This window comes from Epinephelus moara, chromosome 13 (genome assembly GCF_006386435.1).
Source record: "Epinephelus moara isolate mb chromosome 13, YSFRI_EMoa_1.0, whole genome shotgun sequence".
Classification (NCBI taxonomy): domain Eukaryota; kingdom Metazoa; phylum Chordata; class Actinopteri; order Perciformes; family Serranidae; genus Epinephelus; species Epinephelus moara.
The window spans coordinates 22,308,813-22,327,677 of NC_065518.1; the positions used below are offsets into that span (position 1 = coordinate 22,308,813).

Here is an 18,865-nt window from a genome sequence, read left to right on the forward strand (position 1 = left end):
TTTTAGCATTGGAGTTTTTGGATTTGAGAGAGTTGTTCATGTTCAGTAAAATTTGTTGACTGTCTTAGATGATAGGAATAATGTGGGAATTTTTAAAATGGGCGCAGTTCCCCTTTAAAGATAAATCACATGTGAGTTAGACGTACTGTCAGGCACATTAAGGCCATTTGAATGTAGCTACTCTTTACAGTAGGTGAAATGTATTCCAGACTTCGTCCCTGCCAGTGAGAAAGCTGTTATTAACTGTACTCGTTCACTGTTACCGGTTCTCCTGAGACCAACACAGAACCTTTATTGCAGATGATCACAATATTGTGTTGTCTGTTTTAATGTCAGTAGGTTTGAGGCTTAGTATTTCCCCAGAATTCCCACGATACCGTCCCGCCGCTTGTAAGACAGGATGTTTGAAACACTAGACTCACAATCCCCAAACTGCTAACATGTGGGAATGTTGTAAGGAATGTACTGTAGTGAAGGGAATGACACCTACAGTGATTTAGGTGCAGCTACACAATCACTATGCTTACTAAACCTGTCCAATCGTTTCAGATCTGAGGATACATGTCGACATGTTTGTTATTTTGTAGCCAATGAAACCAGCAAGAACCATGGCGGGCAGGGTGGTTGTTTTCCACTTCTTTTTATAGTTGAGGATGTTTTCTAGCTTCAAAACATCACCAGTACGCGGTTACTGATGTATTTTAAGTGACTGACAATGATTCAGGTCGTATGGTGGATCTGTCTGCTTGTGGGTAAACTGCTTGCCCTCTGGCAGCAAAATTACGGACTCACTTAAAATACAATACTTCCTTTTTTTTTTTTTTTTTTTAAGATGTTTATATTATTTATTTTTAAGTATCTCGCAGTGTTATTTTGCATATACTGCGAGTGACAAGCACATTTTTAAAGGGACTCCAGTGAAGATTTTTGTTGAACTTCCACCAGGCCAGCTGACGATAATACTGAGCAATAACTAACATTTTCTGCTTGTTTCTCTCGCTTTCTGTTTCTTCTTGTATATACTGTACATGCACTGGCTTCTTTTACTTTAATGCAATCTTATAAAGTGCTTTGTGTATCAAATGTATTTTCACAATAAAACTGACAATTTCCAATAATAATGCAAGTCTTGTTGGTATGGAAACGCATCTCAACACAGCTGCGCAACGTCACATTTGGGGGAAAAAATGGACAAGAAACAAACACACTGTATTTTCCAAGTCTTTTAATTAATTTCAACTAGTTTTATTTTCAATAATTTGCTTATATTCTAAACTAAGTTCTAACAAAGAAGTAAAAATCTACGTTTCAGAGTGACAAAATAGTTATATAAATATGAATTAAATAGTGAGCAGACATTTTTGAGCACTGAAAATCCAATAAATCAGAACATGTGGTATATGCCTTTTTTTTTTAAATTACACAATAGCTAATCTAGCAGTTTTCTCCTGCTGAGGAAAATCTGAATGTACATAGATCCGACCGATATTTTCCCTTCAAATATTTACAGAGAGAGAGCTCTGAGATTAATGCACACCACAAACACCAGGCTGTGATTGTGACCGCTGACAGAGGAGTGAACGTGTTCAGTGCCACAGGGAGATTAGATGGAGAACATTGTTTAAAAAAAAACAACAACTTTTAAATGTGCATGTGTTGTTTCACATGTAGGCTACCATGGCATATGAAAATATGTTACAGTACGATCTAAACCATTACAATTAATACATGTACGATTTTAAATAACACAAGAAGATGGCAAGGTGTCGTGGTTTTTCAAGGCTAGTGTCAGTATACTGAATCTGACGCCACTGCACTCGACACAATAAGACATATGAGATGTACTCGGTTCATGCACTGAAACAATACTTTCAGCATATTGCTTAAATATTACGACCCGCACACTAACTGAGGTGAACTATCAAACAGCTTATCTGTTGCCTGTCGACAACAGAACGGCTGCGTTATTATAGACTTCCTGTCCTCCTTGGGCTACAAGTGTCTCTACAAATGTGCAAATATAACTCTGAAAACAACAAACTGCAGAGAAACGACCATTTTATGGAGAAAACTGCTTCTGCGAACTACAAAGTAAAACCTTAGAATTGATGCTTCATCTGTTCTAGTTGTCTTACTGCTGATAACTATCTCTATGATTACAGTGTATTCTCTACAATTAAGCTGCATGAGGCATTAAGTAGCGGTTGCTAGGTAGGCAGGGCTTTCCATGAGGTATTTCATACTTCTGACCAGTGCCAAACATACTCATACATGTGAAATGTAATGTATAAGGCATAAAGAAAATCTAATTACAGACTGTTATAAAAAGCAAAGGCCATGTGTTCACTTTTGCATGATCTGTGAAAAGAAACCACAAAAGGAACAACAGGCACATTAGACAACTTGGCAAAAAACGAAGACAAAAAAACAAAACAGAATCAATAATTGCACATTTTTCACAGAACATAAAGTGGTTCATGAACTCAACGGTGAAGATGAAAGAGGTTCTTTGTAAATCCATAAAGCCCTGGTATGTTTGTAGTAATACTTGTGCTTGGCAGAAATGCGGCATTTTGGCCCCATATTTGTTTATCTGAAAATACATTTGATTTATAGAAAGTATTTGTGGAGACAAAAAGGAACCACTCTCACTTCACTGTCGCAGTACTTTTGTTATCAACTGCTTTAAGACGTTTAACTGTTTGTGGCTGAGGAGATTCACAAAAAAAAAAAAATCTAATTATGTAATGGACAATATAACATGTGGTTTACAGTATATAACAAGTACAGCAAGAGGAGGTTTGTTCACATTAAACTGCTACAATTGACTTACATTTTAGGCACTGGCACTTCAACTGATGCTTCTCAAAGATAGATCGTATTCCAACAGCATGCACTGCGCGAAGAGCTGCGACTAACTGCTGGAGTGACTTCGGTTACCGTTACATGAGCTAAATCATACGTGTTGAAAAACAGCACAGGTGAAAAGAAAAAATGCTCAGTTCGGAAACTGATTATCTACAATGTTTTACACATCAGGTATGTTCCTTTTGAAGGTTTCCCCTGAGTGCTGCCAATGATGCTTGGCTCATTCATTCCTGCCCGTTGTAACTGAGAACTAATGAGGAAATACAAATCGACTGATGATGTCCCTTAAAGGCTACATGAGTTTTAGAAGACAGGTTTTTTTTTTTTTTACAACATTCATAGAAAGCTTTTCTAATAAAATATGCACAGAAAATAACAGGAATAAATTAATAAATACATCCATTTTTAGCATACAATGTCACTCAACGTGAATATTATTAGCAGTACGACTATTTACTTGATAATATGATTTCAGTAAATCACTTTGCCACTGACCTTTGGACACACCCAGAGGTATTTGACTTTATAACAACAGGCTTGCCCTATGTGAGATCCAAAAGGAAAGTGAGCAGTCCTTCGACACTGATGGCAAAGCTAACAAAAAGGATTCAGAGATAAATATAGTTTGTATATTTTGTTTCCTAAGGAACTTACAGAGGCACTGAACACAAGTATACGTAGCAAGAGAGGAGAGATCACCGTTAGAACAGTACTGTCTTACAAAAACATGTCATCAGTGTTAATGTTCGTACATGGATCTGGGCTGCACTTTTCTGTTCACTTTGGTTGGTTGGTTTATCATTGAGGAACGAGTGGCGACTGATATTTTCATCAGCCAGGGCGCCCTTTACTCTGGGATCCTGTGTGTTCTTGGAAAACATTCAGGCCTTATTAAAAGCTGACCGATAAACCCTCTGGCGACTTCTGAGTGATGTCACCATCTGTTGTGGAGGTAAGACTGGAAGTCAATAATGAAATGTGCATTTATGTCTTCAAAAGGAGCTTCTATCAGGACCAAGGAGCACTTTCTGAAAAAAATACTGTTTTACAATTATTGATAGAGGGATGAAACACCAATAAATAAGAGGACTACTTGTCCTCTTCTCTCTACACTCTGGAATTCAAAGGAAAGACCCCATGTCCAAGTCCATAAATGTGTTAGCATCCATGCTAAAAGAGGAGTCATAGGTCTGGGTGTTCTGGTGCATCTTCTGATGATGCCGCAGGTTGGACTTGCTGGAAAAGCTCTTGTCGCACAGCAGGCAGGCGAAGGGCTTCTCTTTGGTGTGGATTCGTCGGTGACATATGAGCTGAGTGGACACACGGAACGCCTTCCCACACTCCAGACACTGATAGCGCTTCGGCTCCGTGTGAATGCGCCGGTGGTTCTTGAGAGCCATGAGGTTGGTGAACTCCTTCTGGCAGATGGAACAGAAGAAGGAGCCCGTCTTGTGGCTGTTCTTATGGTTGAGGAGGGAGCCGGCGTGGCGGTAAGTGCGGCCGCAGTGCTCGCAGACGTGGCTCTTCTCCTCTGGGCCAGTGGACTCGTGGCTCTTCTCTGAATTAGCGATGCTTACTGGAATATGAGACAAAGGTGGTGGAACCTGCTTTTGCATCCCGTCCATCCCCATGGTCTGATTTATTCCTGAGTCCCAGCAGATGTTGTCAACAGGTTCATCCACGCCTTGTTGATAGGGGTCCTGAGCCCCGTGGTGCATTTCCTGGTGCTGCTGGTAGCTGGCTGTGTTGGGAAAGCTCTGCTGGCAGGGGCTGCACGCCACAGGACGGTCCTTTGAGTGCACCTCCATGTGGCTCTGCAGGTGTGCGACCAGACAGAAGGTTTTGCCGCACTCTGGGCAGCAGTGACGCCTCATCTGGGTGTGGATCTGTAGCGTGAGAGGATCAGGAAAGGTCTGCAGACACAAGGTACAGTGGTGGAGGTTTTCGGAGTGTGTCTTTTTATGGTTGAGGAGAGAGCCAGCGTGGCGGTAGGAGCGCCCACACAGGTCACACCTGCAGCAGGGATATGTTCAGATATTCAAAACCTGATATTACACTTGAACTCAAACCATTTTACACAGCAGTGAACTCTTTATCAACCTGCAAATTACATATAATATTACTTTACCATTACTGTCATTAACCATTAACATACTTTCAAAATAATGGCCTGACCAGTACTGGATCTTTGAGGCTGATATCAATCATTTAGAGTCCAATAACAGCCAGCTGATTTTTGTTTTTTAACATTAACATAATTAATAAATGAATAATATTGTTAGGGATCCTTTAAATTTGTTCTGAAACATACAGTGTGTACTTTTCTGATGCTAGGGCTTTCTCAATAGAAACAATAACGAAATACATGGCAACGCTGCAGACAAGCATCACCTTTTTGTTTATTTATACTGGTGTGCTAGATTTGACGTCACAGACAGGCCAGACAACCGGTTTGTAAATGGTAGAAAGCAGCATGGAGGTTGGTGATCATGCGACGGTGGTTACTTCTTTTCATTTATCTCTTTCTTTTTCTATCTCTTACAAACTTGGTGCAGACTAATTTGGAACAATGTTTGAGCCCTGCTTGGGTGGAGATGGACAGTATTTTGTGGTGGCATGTTATTGCATCTTGCCGGTAAAGGGGCTAAAATAAACGCATTCACCTGGATGATGTATTTTCATCACTGCCGATTGGAGTCGGAGCTGATAAATTCGTGTGACTACTGCAGAGTCATTTGACCTGGGTCTGAATGCCAATTTGAACCTTTCCCATTACATACAAAAGCCAGATTTAGGTATTAGTGCATTTCTGCGCAGTGGGGAAGGGGCTTAAGTATATACTGTGTATATAGCTAATACCAGGATCTAGGAATGTATTGTAAGAAATGTGGCTTAAAACTGGATAAAAAGTAATTTATAACAGTTTCTTGCAGACATCTACAACTCTTATGCAAGCGCAAAGGGGATATGAGGCCACTGACAGGCAACAGTGACCACATGAAACGGACTGTGTCCTTAATTAAAATTACAGATTTCTCTGCCTTTGAACATTGTTGGAAACATTTGGCATAATATAAGTCAAAAACTCAACAAAATATATTACATTGGTCTAGTTGTTTTTAGAGCAGAAAAGTCACATATTTTAAGTATGATAATCAAGATGAGTGGGATATGTTACTGTTGAAAAATAAACTTGTCAGCACTCTAGGGTGAAAAAGATAACTTAAACTTATCTTTGGCATGTCTGTACTGCAATTTCTGGCAACTTGTGTAACTGCGATGAGCTAATACTGGCCGATATGTTGGTCTGGCAAGTATATCCGTCAGGTCAGAACAGCTTTGTTTGAACAAACTGAATATATATCAAAACTACCCCGATGATGACTAGTAGACAAAACAAGACTTACAAACTCAGTTCACATTAAGACGGTAACTCACATGAAGCACTTGTCTCCTCTCTCCGACTGCTGGACTCCAGCTCTCGGCGAGTTCTCCTGACCTCGGCGGCAGCGGTGCCTCTTCAGACCTGATCTGCCCTGGAAGCTCTTCCCACATGCAGGACAGCTGAAGTGACTCGCCACCCTGTTGTGGACCCTCTGATGGTTGTGCAGGATACTGGCGAGACGGAAAGCCTTTCCGCATGTGAGACACACGTACTTTTTCTTCTGCGTGTGGATGCGTGTGTGATTGCGCAGAGCCATGGGGTTAGTGAAGGGCTTAGAGCAGAAGGTGCAACTGAAGTGTCCGGTCTTGTGGGTGTTTTTGTGGTTCAGGAGTGAGCCTGCATGGCGGTAGCTGCGATTACAAATGTTGCACATGAAAGGTCGCTCCTCTTTTTTTGGACTCGTATTGGTTTGGGCATCATTACTGCCTGATGGTCCATCACAGGCGTGGGCTGTCAGTTGGTCAACAGAGTGAAAGGCCTGCTTACATTCCTTGCACTTAAGGGCTCTAGATTTTAGGCCCCTCTTGCCTCCAGCTCCATCCTTTCTGAGGCCTGCACAAATGTGGGCTAATAGCTGCTTCTTTCCCCTGAAGCCTTTTCCACAGTTTTGGCAAGAGTGCTTTTTATATGCAAAGTGGGTGCGCAAGTGGTTCTTCATTGCTAGCTGATTGGAGTAAGTGTTGTTACAAACAGAGCAGTAATATTCACCTGTTTTATGGGAGTTTCTGTGGTTGACCAGACTTCCTGCGTGGCGATATGTACGTCCACACTGGTCACAGGCAAAAGGCCGTTGGTCACCTGTGTCCTCTGATTTGACTGAGGTCTCGCACTTTGTTTGTCCTCTCTTCCCTCCAGGCAGTTGCTTGCAGCATCGAGAGGAGGTAAAAGCCTGATTGGCATTTGAAGTTAAGGACTGCATTCCTCCGTCTGACCTGGTCCCATTCATCTGCATGAGGGCCTGGATCTGGTTGTTGAGATCCTGAATTTTGGCTTGGTTCTCCTTGTGCCTTCTCAGGTGATTCAATAGCTGCTTCTGAATTTTGAAGGCTTTCCCACACTCGTGGCAAGTATGCCTGGCAGAGGAGACAAAGCATATGGTTAATTCTGTGTTTGCAAAACAGGAGGTCATGATGACATAACACATCTGCAACACATAAAACTGAGACTCTACAGCCAACTCTTAATTTTTTGGATTTAACATCATTCATAATTCCAATATGCATTAACAATCTGCAACACAAGTGGGGAAAAGTAAGAATTTTACATGTATTAAAGATGTTTATTTTTGCTGAAACTAACCTCTTAATATCAAAGTGGGACCTTTGATGGTTTTTAAGGGCGAGCAGGTTGTAGAAGCGCTTCTGGCAGACGAGGCATCTGAATACACCTGTTTTGTGGGACTTTTTGTGGTTAAGGAGGGAGCCCGGGTGTCGGTACGACCGCCCACACTGATCACACTTGTACTGACGATTCTGGGTGTCAACAGTTTCTTTGACGTGACTCATGTCTTCACACTGGGCGACATCATTTACTTTCATTTCCTCTTTACCCTGTGTTGACTCATCTGTCCTCTCAGCTGTGCAACCGTGGTTCTCAAGATGATGATAGCTGGTGCAGAAGATGCCACAGCTGCCGCAGATGATACTCTGTGCTTCCTCCTTTCCTTGAGACACATCGCTGTTGTTTATATGTGAATGATTTACATTATCTACCTGGTCCTGGGTGTGTAGAAGCTGATGGGCGTTTAAATCTTGCCTAGTGGCAAAACTTTCCCCACATGTGCTACAAATCATCATCTCTCCAGGCTCTTCGTCTTTCACTTCTTCATGGGAGGACATGGAGGAGGGCCCTGAGCTTGCAGGAGTACTATGGGATTGTGTGTGTCCTCGGAGATGGCTCCTGAGAGCCCTCATACTGGTGTAGCTGTTTCCACATATAGAGCACTGATACAGATCTCCATCATCATCCTCCTCATCTACGTCATCACCTTCTGCGCCACCATTCAGCTGATCACTGCTCATATTGTCATGGAAGTTCTGTTCAAAGTAACTTTGGTCGTGGCTACCATTCAGACCATGGAACTCTACATTACTCCCTGGATTTCCAATGGCGCAGTTACCATTACTGCCCTGGAAATTTATATTACTGTCATAGTCACTGCTCGCGGTGTCATGCTGCTGCTGTAGCAGTGGGCAACTGTGAGACTTAATCCCTGCAATATCGGCAAATGTCTCACCGCAGTCTGCACACATGTGCCTCTGCATCAGGTGTTCATTGTGAGGTAGATGCACAGTCATATCCTGGGTAAAGTCCTGATTAAACTGCTCATGGTACAAAGCTCCATTGCTGTGGTCAACTCCGTTCTCCTGATCCATACCAAGTACAGGGTGAGTACGATCCCCCTCCTCGTCTTGAGAGGAGTAGCAACCCTGTTGGTTGTCCAGAGTCAGGGGCTCTGAGGAGAGCCAGTCTCCCTCAGCGTTGAGGCCATAAGATGACGACTGAGCTTTGTGGAGACGAAGATGACTTTTGAGGGCGGCCAGGTGAGGATAGCTCTTTCTGCAGATGGAGCACTGGTAAATCCCGACCTGATGTGACCTTTTGTGGTTGATAAGGCTCCCAGAGTGCCGGTAGCTTTTACCGCAGATTTGACACTTGAAGGGACGCTCGTCAGAATCTACAGTTGACATCTCTTCCATTTCAGTTGCATTGTCAGTGTCCAGTGTCAGGGCAGGATTGAGAATGCTTGTGTCTATGATTGGGGGTTCTCCCTGAGTGCTGTTGGAAGGTGGTGTTTGATTATTGGAGCAGTCTGAATAGACATGACCGTTACGTCTAATCTGCTCCTGCGGCTGATCAAAGCCTCCATGATTATCTATGGATGATACTGAGGGAACATTATTTATAGGGGATGCATAAAAATTTGACTCAGGCGAAGCAATACTGTTGTCATATGATATATTGTGGTTCTCTGACAAGGTATCTTGAAGCCCAAATGACAAAGATGAGGAGTTATGCATTTGGATGTGTTCCTGGAATTCTTCATCATTGGGGAATAGTACCTGACACAAATGGCAAAAATTTACTGGAGCTTCTTGGCGCTGAGGTGAAAACTGGTCCATTGGCGTGCCGGTGTATGAACCACCCATTGAATTAGGGTCCGTCCCGCTTCTTGCCTTGTGACTTCTCTGGTGACTGTAGAGAGCAGCCATGTTATTGAACAGTTTGAAACACACTGTGCACTCAAACATTCCCACTTGGTGTGTTTTTTTATGATTGGTCAGGCTTCGATGGTGTATGTATGATTTGTCGCACAAATCACATCTGAATGGTCGATTTGCTGCATCATCAGAGGGCTCAGATTGTGTATTATACACAACCTCCGGCTTGTCCTCAGCTGGGCTACTTTCTGTGGAAATCCCAACACCGGCTGACTGCTCACTGAGAAGATGTGGGTGATTATTTTCAGTTTCATGTCTATCTTCAGTTTCATGTCTATCTTCATGTGTGGGATATTCCATGTCTACCTTTCTATATGACTGCTCCTTTTCTCTCCTGGCAAGATGAACCCTCTCATGTGTGGCCAGCTGTGATGCCAGGCGAAAAGCTTTCCCACATTCGGTACAGGCGTACTTCTTCTGTGAAGTGTGGCTCCGAAGATGACTCTTCAGGGCCAACGCATTCGAGTTTTCTTTACCACAGATGTTACATCGAAAAGAACCCACTTCATGTGTTTTTTTGTGGTTAGCTAGGCTACCAGCATGCCTATAACCACGTCCACATTCATCACATTTAAACTTGCGTTCTTCCTCTTGTTGAAGGTGAATATCCATGTGTTCGAGCAGAGTGGGCATATTGGGACATACTATGCCACATTGTTTGCACGGAAAACCTGTTGTCCTGCCAGGGTCTTGCACTGCCATTACAAGATAGCGATTGAATCAAGTGCACCAGACACAGAGTGTGAGAATATGCAGGAGGGAAATGCATTAGATGCCTTTGCTGTCAGTATATAAAGAAGATAGTTCTTTACAGTAAGGTCCAAGGAGAGTCCAGGGAGGTACCACAGCAGATATAGAGAACCAATTCCACACAATTAGGAGAATGACGTCAGTTTAGGAGAAGAGGGCGAACAGAGCTGTTGAGGACAGAGGAGATGCAAGTTAGAGCTGGTGAATGCATACCTAACAGTATTCAATTGTAGTGAGTCATCTCTTTGTTTACGGTGGGAAAATATATTTTAAAAGATCAAAGTCTTGACTATTGAACCTTGTATTGGGCCTTTCCGATTTTTTTTTAATAACATACATAGTTGATGTCAGAGGTAAGATCTGACAGAGTTGACGTCTTACGGAGTTGACAAAAAGTTATGTATTTATGAATGTCACAGCACTCATAGTGAGAAGCTATTTTATTTTTCAAACTTGCTTAAAGTTCTCTTAAAGCAAATTGAGGTACTCATTTTAAACATTAATTCTTATTTAGTTTGGATTTAGAGGGGCTACGGAGTTGACCTCTTATGGTTGAGATACACCTAATGGCAATATTATTTAATAAATTTATCAAAAAATAGAAAGCTTACAGGTACTTGAGCAGCATTCCCGCCTTTTTAGAAACCAGGAAATGATACAGGAGTTATTGTGATAAAGCTTACTCCTTTTATGCCAGATTAAATTGTGTTTTTGTAGAAATCTGATAAAGCTGACAAAAATTAGGGACACATCTTTAAGTGGCCAACATTTTCATAAAAATGTATACTTGAAAGCAAAGATTATTATAACACCACATTTTTACACCAATGCTATTAGTACCTACTGTTAAGTTTAAATTTTGAAGGCTTTTAAGACATTTTTAAATTGCTTTAAGTTGTGAATTCTGGTCTGGGACAAGGGTGTTTCCTGGCACAAGGCAGGTTTATGAGTTACAAAATGAAAACAGGTTAACATAATTCATAAGTCATATTTATTCCATATAAAAAAAATAAACCCTTTAAAAATAATATTTCACCTAAAAATTGAATTAGTAGTTTGATAAGTTATCATTTAAAGGCTTTTTCGGAAGGACATGATTTGTCCCAGTGCTCAAGAATGGGTGTTATATAAAGCTACAATTAACCTATGGGGATTAACGTTACTCCTATTAGTTTACTCTTCAGTTATTCTACAAAACTGACAACTTAACCTGTGTGTCACACCCGTGCCTGTTCTGTACCGACAGTGAACATCTCATAATCTCATCCATAAGTGCTCATCCCCGATTAAAATCTGTAAATCAATAAATCTTTGGAAAAAGCAGGTATGATACGATGTGTTTCAAATGCGTCACCGGCAGCAAGTAACCAGCGTCATGGACACACTTACTAAGTTCAACAGTTAGCTATAAATGGTATCCAGCCTGACATGTTTTGCTAACATTAACGTCACATCTCTACATCAGCAGGCTAGCAGAGCTAGCTATGTCAATAAACCGGGAAACGCCTCTTTTTACAGACATACTGGCTCTGTAAACGCAAATTCTCTTCGACATCATAAACAAAACCAGAACAAACATATTTATCATCTTCACGTTATAAGGAGGAGCGGACAGGTTCACTGCGGTTACATTTGTGTAAGAGAACAGTGGGCAAACGTTAGCGCGCTACCAGCTAGCAACATCGTGGCTAGCTAAACAAACATTGCACCAAAAAGCCAAGAAGTCGTTTTAAATGCGGAATCACAGCGTCGGTAAATGCGTCGAATTAAATACCTGCAGCGGTAGTGATCCAGTGCCGACTTCCGAAGATATATTTTCATTCATTATTTTAAAAACGCTGATTTTGTCTTAAAGGCAACCCCTTTTCTTCCAATTGTCTTTTTTTCCTCCATCCCCATTTCCACATTGCTCTTGTTGCTAGGAAACAGGAAATGTGCAGCAGAGAAATACCTCCCTCTCGAAAGTGGACAGGCTAAAAGTTTAGTTAGCACAAACGGAGGTGGGTTCAACGTTAAAAGTAGTCACAGGGCAAACATTAAACTCAAATAAAAAACAAGAATTTAAATGTTCGTCTCACTATTCTGCTGCTGGTTTCCATGAAGCAGCTAACGCTAGCATTAGCTAGCTGCCTCTATCAGCTAGGCTAGCTACGTCGTTAGCATTAGCTCTGCCACTGACTTAAAGGCATTGTAAATGATCTTCGCTTCAGCTTCACGAGTGTTGCCATTATGACAGACAACCTGCTAATTTTATAACAACTACAATGTTTCCCTAAGGGGGTTATAATACATTTATTGGTGTCTTATCTTGTTATTTCTTATAGTTAAGCGTATTTAAATGTTGCACACTTGGCTTGCCGAGAGCTTTCGTCATCATGGTCCTAGAGCCGTCCCCCACCCTGCAGCCAGTCAAGAGCAATCACCGTGTCTCACAGTAAATGCAGCCGCGCACCGAGGCGCTTTTCCAGGCATTATCGACCAACTATTAATGTCCTGAATCAGGTAAGAACGACCTTTGTTTCTCTAATGCGCAGAAGATACAAAGACAGCTAATGTTAGCCAAATCCATCCCGCATAATCACGGTCATGATGATGATGACGCTGTCGAGTAAATTGGTGCAGCCGGTCCTAAAGCCAGCCATTTTGAGTTAGTTAAAGTGTTTAGCAAGACAGCTAGCGAACATTAATACGTACATATCGTGTCCGGTTGTTCACAGCGTCGCACTGACTCGTGATCTTTGATCGTTGTCTCTGGTCGGGCACATGTCAGTCATTCATACACAGTGGTTTCTGTCATTGCATCGCCAACTTCCTCTGGCATCAAAGCGGTTAGCTTATTGTCCCTGAGGTCCTAATGCCAGCCATTTTGTGATTTAATGCACACCCACATATTTCTGTTTTTATGTTATTATAGACATTTTTCCCTTGTCTGTCATCAGCCACAGACGATCTGCTCTCCTAATTAATTTCTGTAAGAAGACTTTAGCCTGATGTCTGTGTAACAATCTTCTACGCTCATATCTTTATGCTGCTAGTGATCTGCTTATTTACATAATTATTTCAAATTCTTTTTATACAATCTTTTTGCAGATATAAAGATGGCCTCTCCTCAGCCTGGCAGCCCACCTCTCACAGAGCAGTACACCCCTCCTGCTCAGGATGAAGAGAGCAAACAAGAGGAAGAGCTGATGAGGGATCAGCCTGCAAAAAAACGTGGCAGAGGCAGGCCTCCAAAGGCCAAACCTTCCTTCAAATGCTCTGTATGCACAGAGGCTTTCAGGAGTCTGTCCGCTCTGCAGAGCCACAATCGTTCGGCACATGTAAAGGACAGTCCGGAACAACACTCGTGTTCTCAGTGTGCTAAAACATTCTCGAGCAAGGCTCAACTCTCAAAGCATGAGCGCACTCACTCAGCCCAGCGCCCCTTTCAGTGTCCAGACTGTCACAAGGCTTACAAGACACCCACAGAGCTACGCAACCATAGCCGCTCTCACACCGGGGAGAAACCATTTGTATGCATGGAGTGTGGTAAAGCCTTCATGCAAGCTATATGCCTGAGGATCCATATGACACAGCATAGTGGAGAGCGTCCTTACTCTTGCCGTCAGTGCTCTAAGAGCTACCCCACCCTGTCTAAACTGAAGGTGCACATGCGCTCTCACACGGGAGAGAAGCCATACTTCTGTTGTGAATGCGGTAAGAGTTTTGCTGATCCCTCTGTGTTCCGAAAACACAGGAGGAACCACCAAGGCCATCGGCCGTACGCTTGCGATGAGTGCGGGAAAACGTACACAGAGCTGAAGGACCTGAAAAACCATGAGCGCTCCCACACTGGAGAAAAACCATACCTGTGTTCAGACTGTGGCAAAGCCTTCTCCCGCTCCTCCTCCCTGGCCTGCCATCAACGCATTCACTCCCAGAACAAACCCTATCAGTGCGAGCAGTGTGGTAAGGGCTTCACCCAGCTCTCTTCCTACCAGTCTCATCTCCGCACTCACTCTGGAGAGAAGCCGTTCCTCTGCCCACAGTGTGGCAAGATGTTTTCTGACCCTTCCAGTTTCCGTCGCCACCAACGAGCCCACCTGGGTTTCAAGCCATACCCCTGCGATAAGTGTTCCAAGAGGTTCCGGCAGCCAGCTGATCTGGCCGTGCACGAGCGGGTTCACTCTGGAGAGCGGCCTTACAAATGCCAGAGCTGTGACAAGGCCTTTGTAGCGTCCTGGGATCTGCGGCGCCACATGCTCGTCCACACAGGCCTTAGGCCCTTCTCTTGCACAGAGTGTGACAAGTCGTTTGCTGAGCGCTCCAGCCTCAACAAGCACCGGCGTGTGCACTCTGGAGAGAGGCCTTTCAAATGTGAGGAGTGCTTGAAGTCATTCGTGGTGTCTTCAAGCCTGCGCAAACATGAGAGGACTCACCTAGCTGAGCAGACTGAGCAGCAGCAGCAGCAGCAGCAGCAACAGCAACAGCAACAGCAGCAACAACAACAACAACAACAACAACACGAGACAGAGGCCGGGTCAGCCTCAGGCTTTACTGCCCACACAACTCTCCCACAGTTCTCCTGTGCTCTCTGTGATGTTACTTTTGGAAGCTGGGATGAAGTTCAGGCACATGAGAATTTTCACTCCATCGAATCTGCTCCTCCGACTGTTACCAAAATTGTGCCCATGGGCTCGCATGTCTGTGAAACCTGCCAGGCAGAGTTTGCACAGCTGGCAGACTTGCAGGAGCACGAGAAGCAGCATCCCAAGCCGAGGCCTCATGTCTGCAACAGCTGCGGCAAAGGCTTCCTCAACAAATCTGGACTGCGTAAACACCAGAAGATCCACTCCACCAGCAAGCCTCACAGCTGCCCCCACTGTGGCAAGGCTTTCCTGTTTGCTGCCTACCTTCGCAAGCACTTAAGGACTCATGCAGATGCTGGCTCAGTAGCCACGCAAATCAGCGACATAAACATTATTCACACTGACCCGCTTCCCTCTCCTCCGCCACCCAGTGAGGTTTCCCCCTCCACTGTTGAACCCAGCGCCATTTCCCTGACAGTTCCAGTGACTGTACCTGTGACTGCTTTTCAGACTCTGCCAGAGTATTTAGTCAAAGAAGAGGGACTGTAAGCTTTTTTTTTTTAGCACTTTTGAATTTTGGTTCCGCTAAATATTTAGCCAGTGGCCTTAAATCTTTTTAGATGATGGCTCTGATGAAGTGTTATTTTACAAGAAACTTTTTTTTTTTTTTCAAGAAAGCTTAAAAAACTCAAAATAGGGTCTCATTAATGTAAAATGTCAGCGCTTTGTCACTGTTTTCCATTGTTATAATTGAAAGATGTTGCATATCATGTTTTAAAATATATACTGTACTATAAGTAGCCAGTTATGAAATGATCCTCTCTGTTGTAATCTCTTCATAAAATCGTGGTGTTGCAAGCGTGTGCTGATCACTCAAGCTGTTGTGATTTCAGGTAAATGTGTTTTTTAATGCTTATAAAACTACAGTCTGTCTAAAGTTCTTTGAATTTACATTTTGTCGGAACAAACAATTTGTAACTGTTTTACTGTGTAATTATCAGTCATCTAATGTTATAAAAAATGTTGATTACAAAAAAACAAACCAAAAAAAATCGTAAGTCAGTTGTTCATTCAGATGAATCACATTTTATACCAATAAAAAATGTGTAATGTGTAAAAGAAAAAATGTAGGGATGTTTTCTCGTATTGTATCCTGCATGAGCATCCTAAAAAGTCTGCATATCATCTGGTGTGAAACTGTGACACACATACTGATGACAATGACATTTCTTGCACCCGTAAACGACTGCATCCAAAGCGACAACTCTTAAAGGTGAGCTCTCTTACTGCTATGCACTTTATTCCCATTAATGACAACTGATGTACCTTGACATACATTAAGAACCACTTCAATCCATATGTACAAACAGCTTTATATATTTAACGTGACATTTAAATGCCTTAAGTAACAGTTTTCATGCTTCCTTAAAGCTTCCTTTGTGTGTGTGCCCTGTGACCCAGAGGTGTGTCTCATTTAAAGATGGAAAAATCATTTATAGTACAGGGCAGAGAAAATGAGACTTTTCATTATATTCTGTTCAGTCTCTGTTTAACTTGAATGACAATTTTTCAGTTTTTATACTCGTTAGGTAGCTTGTAATTCTTTTACAGTTGATTTTTTATTTTACTTGGACACATAAGACTGTATTAAAATCCAGATAATGAAAAATTAATTTGATCAGAGAGGTCAAGAAGTTACAGGCTTATACAACGGACCTCCTATAACTTGAGGTGAAAACCAATAAAACAGGGTGGATACAAAGGTAACATGTTGAAATGACAAAATCAATTAAAATTTAAGATAAAATTCCTGAAACACTGTATATTAACTAGACTGAAAGTGAAATCGTGTCTTAAAATGTATTTACAATTTCAGCAGTCGTGCTTTTCTTTTTTTTTTCCCCAACTTCCCTACCTTTACATTCCCACACAAAAGCCAGGAGTGACGACGGTAGCCATAGTAACAGGCCTCATCCCCACCACCTACAAGTGTCATTCCCTGTGGTTTGGCTTCCTGTGTGTCCGCTTGGTGATCCTCTTCCTGGTAGAGCTGCCTGTTACCAAACTGGAGGCTGACTCAACCTGCAACGGCACTGGGGACCGCATCTGCTCCAGAGTCTGTTTTCATAGACACTTCCACAAACCTATGACGGTGGCCTGGAACTTTATCTTCGTGCTGGGTGTCCTCTCTGTCCTGCTGATGGAGCTGTTTTCCTCCCACTTGTGCTCCCTGACTAAGAAGAGGAGCTCTCATGGAAGGACTGATGTGGAGCTGGAGGCCCAGGTTGTGTCCACAAACCCGGGGCCAAGATGGTCATAGATCTCCACAGAGACAGAGGCACAGTAGGGTTCTACTTACTCAGCATCAGCCTGCATATTCTGGCTGAAACATATTCACATATACACGTATTCTGCTTTCTTGGAACTTGCCAACGCTGAATTTTAGGTCCATATGCTCCATAGACATCTGCTCAGAGTTGCATGTTTGTGTTTTGAGGGCTGCCCCAGAGAAACACGTCTGTTTATGCCTTTGCTTCCATCTCAGGCATGATTATTGTACAACCCTATTTTGTATGTGCTCCAGTGCTCACTGCTCACTGCCTTTGCAACTTTTAAACATCGAAACTTTAATATTGATACAGTTTTTTCTGATTTATGTGAATTATATCAACACATTCACAGTTTGTTTTATGCATCCTGTAAACAAAAGGGCGTAGGTTTCATTACAACACTAATGCGGGGCTGAGGAACAGCATTGGGCTTTGAAGGCAATTTTACATAGTGGCCAAATATGGAATTACAACATTCAGGTCCGTGGCCCAAAAACGCTTTTTCCCATAGACTTACATTGTGAAAGAGCCTGTAAATCAGTGGATACGTTTTTCTGAGTGCCACAACCCCTGTGAAATGATTCATTTCACTATTTAGATTTGATCCATCCAAAACATTTCATAAATCTAGAAGAGCCCCATCATTAAATCATTTACCTGAAGTTAGCTGCTCAGCAAGTGGAAGTCTCGAGTGTTCATGCCGAGTTTCAATGTTCTCGTGTTTCAAATGCATGGACCAGACGTGGCTGTCGAAGAGGCCGGGGGGTCTGGCACCGTGTAGTTCCTAGAGCACCTCCTCTTTTTGCATTCTTGGTATGGGATAGAAATACAGTAGCGTTGGTTGAGCACGTTGGTCTTTGGGACTTTGGGACAATCTCAGTATCCAGGGTGTTATTGACATCATGAGACTTCTCGAACTTCACTGGGTTGTCCAACCATGCATAGATCGTACTCATCATGGCGTCCATGTCCAGAGCAGTAATGACATCATACTGCTTAAAGCCATCTTCACCAACTTCAATCTGATCTTGGGGCTTGAAGAAGTCTCTCCACTGAGGTGCCCTCCTCCAATTAGGGCTGCAACGATTAGCCGACTAATTGATGACTAATCGGTTTGAGTCATTTTTCATAGAAAAGTACTAAGTACCCCAAAATACTTATAAATATTGCAGCTTCTTACATTCAAATATTGGCAGCTTTACACACTCTCCCATGACAGTGAACTAAAACCTTTTGCCGTGAGTACGAAACAAGACATTAGATGACATAATTTTGGGGTTTGGGAAAGACAGACCAACATTTTTCAACATTTTCACACATTTTTCGATAAAATGATTAGTCGACTAATCAAAGAAATAATCGACAGATTAGTCGACAATGAAAATAATCGTTAGTTGCAGCCCTACCTCCAATGTTGTATCCAGTTTTCTTTGTAGAGCTATACTTCAGGGTCCGCCATCAGGAAATTTTGATGTCAGTCACAAATTTCCTGCCTCACGGTGATTTTTTTTTGCACAAATGTATGCCTTTTCCGCATCACCTTAAAGTGGAAATGTCTTTAAATTTGTCAAAATAAAAGTAATCTTAATCATATTTTTAGGGGTGGGGTGTAAGGGGCCACGTTGCCCCTGAAATCTATGGCTATGTCTGAACCACAATATATATTGTATGTTTTTTTAAAAT

General features: G+C 42.5%; 3 protein-coding genes across 7 annotated transcripts; 2 read left to right on the top strand and 1 right to left on the bottom strand.

The window, feature by feature from the left end:
- On the bottom strand, positions 1–13,103 carry znf646 (zinc finger protein 646). Of its 4 annotated transcripts, none has more exons than XM_050060869.1 (4): positions 12,979–13,103; positions 7,613–10,451; positions 6,307–7,386; positions 1–4,881 (listed from the first exon to the last, which is right to left on the bottom strand). In XM_050060869.1, exons 2-4 carry the CDS (start codon positions 10,234–10,236, stop codon positions 3,990–3,992), a joined length of 4,596 nt encoding a protein of 1,531 aa, XP_049916826.1. In that variant the 5' UTR covers positions 10,237–10,451; positions 12,979–13,103; the 3' UTR covers positions 1–3,989. The 4 variants fall into 4 exon arrangements, with proteins under 4 accessions (XP_049916826.1, XP_049916827.1, XP_049916825.1 ...); XM_050060870.1 differs by lacking the exon at positions 12,979–13,103 and adding an exon at positions 12,634–12,758; XM_050060868.1 differs by lacking the exon at positions 12,979–13,103 and adding an exon at positions 12,059–12,194.
- znf668 (zinc finger protein 668) lies at positions 12,650–15,522 on the top strand. Of its 2 annotated transcripts, none has more exons than XM_050060875.1 (2): positions 12,650–12,786; positions 13,375–15,522. In XM_050060875.1, the coding sequence occupies exon 2, from the start codon at positions 13,383–13,385 to the stop codon at positions 15,399–15,401; it is 2,019 nt and encodes a 672-aa protein (XP_049916832.1). In that variant the 5' UTR covers positions 12,650–12,786; positions 13,375–13,382; the 3' UTR covers positions 15,402–15,522. The 2 variants fall into 2 exon arrangements, with proteins under 2 accessions (XP_049916832.1, XP_049916833.1); XM_050060876.1 differs by lacking the exon at positions 12,650–12,786 and adding an exon at positions 13,151–13,255.
- A 1,188-nt stretch (positions 15,523–16,710) lies between these two features.
- Positions 16,711–17,468, top strand: gjz1 (gap junction protein zeta 1). Its single transcript, XM_050060812.1, is given in 4 exon segments — positions 16,711–17,143; positions 17,146–17,246; positions 17,249–17,367; positions 17,369–17,468. Coding segments are annotated over 4 exon segments (753 nt in total).
- The last annotated feature ends 1,397 nt before the right edge of the window (positions 17,469–18,865 follow it).

Coding starts and splice junctions, on each gene's coding strand:
- znf646 (XM_050060869.1), bottom strand. CDS start 10,236: ATGGCAGTGCAAGACCCTGGCAGGACAACAGGTTTTCCGTGCAAACAA. Junction 7,387..7,612: donor TCCCACTTTGATATTAAGAG/GTTAGTTTCAGC, acceptor CTCCTCTGCCAG/GCATACTTGCCACGAGTGTG. Junction 4,882..6,306: donor AGAGGAGACAAGTGCTTCAT/GTGAGTTACCGT, acceptor TCCCTGCTGCAG/GTGTGACCTGTGTGGGCGCT.
- znf668 (XM_050060875.1), top strand. CDS start 13,383: ATGGCCTCTCCTCAGCCTGGCAGCCCACCTCTCACAGAGCAGTACACC.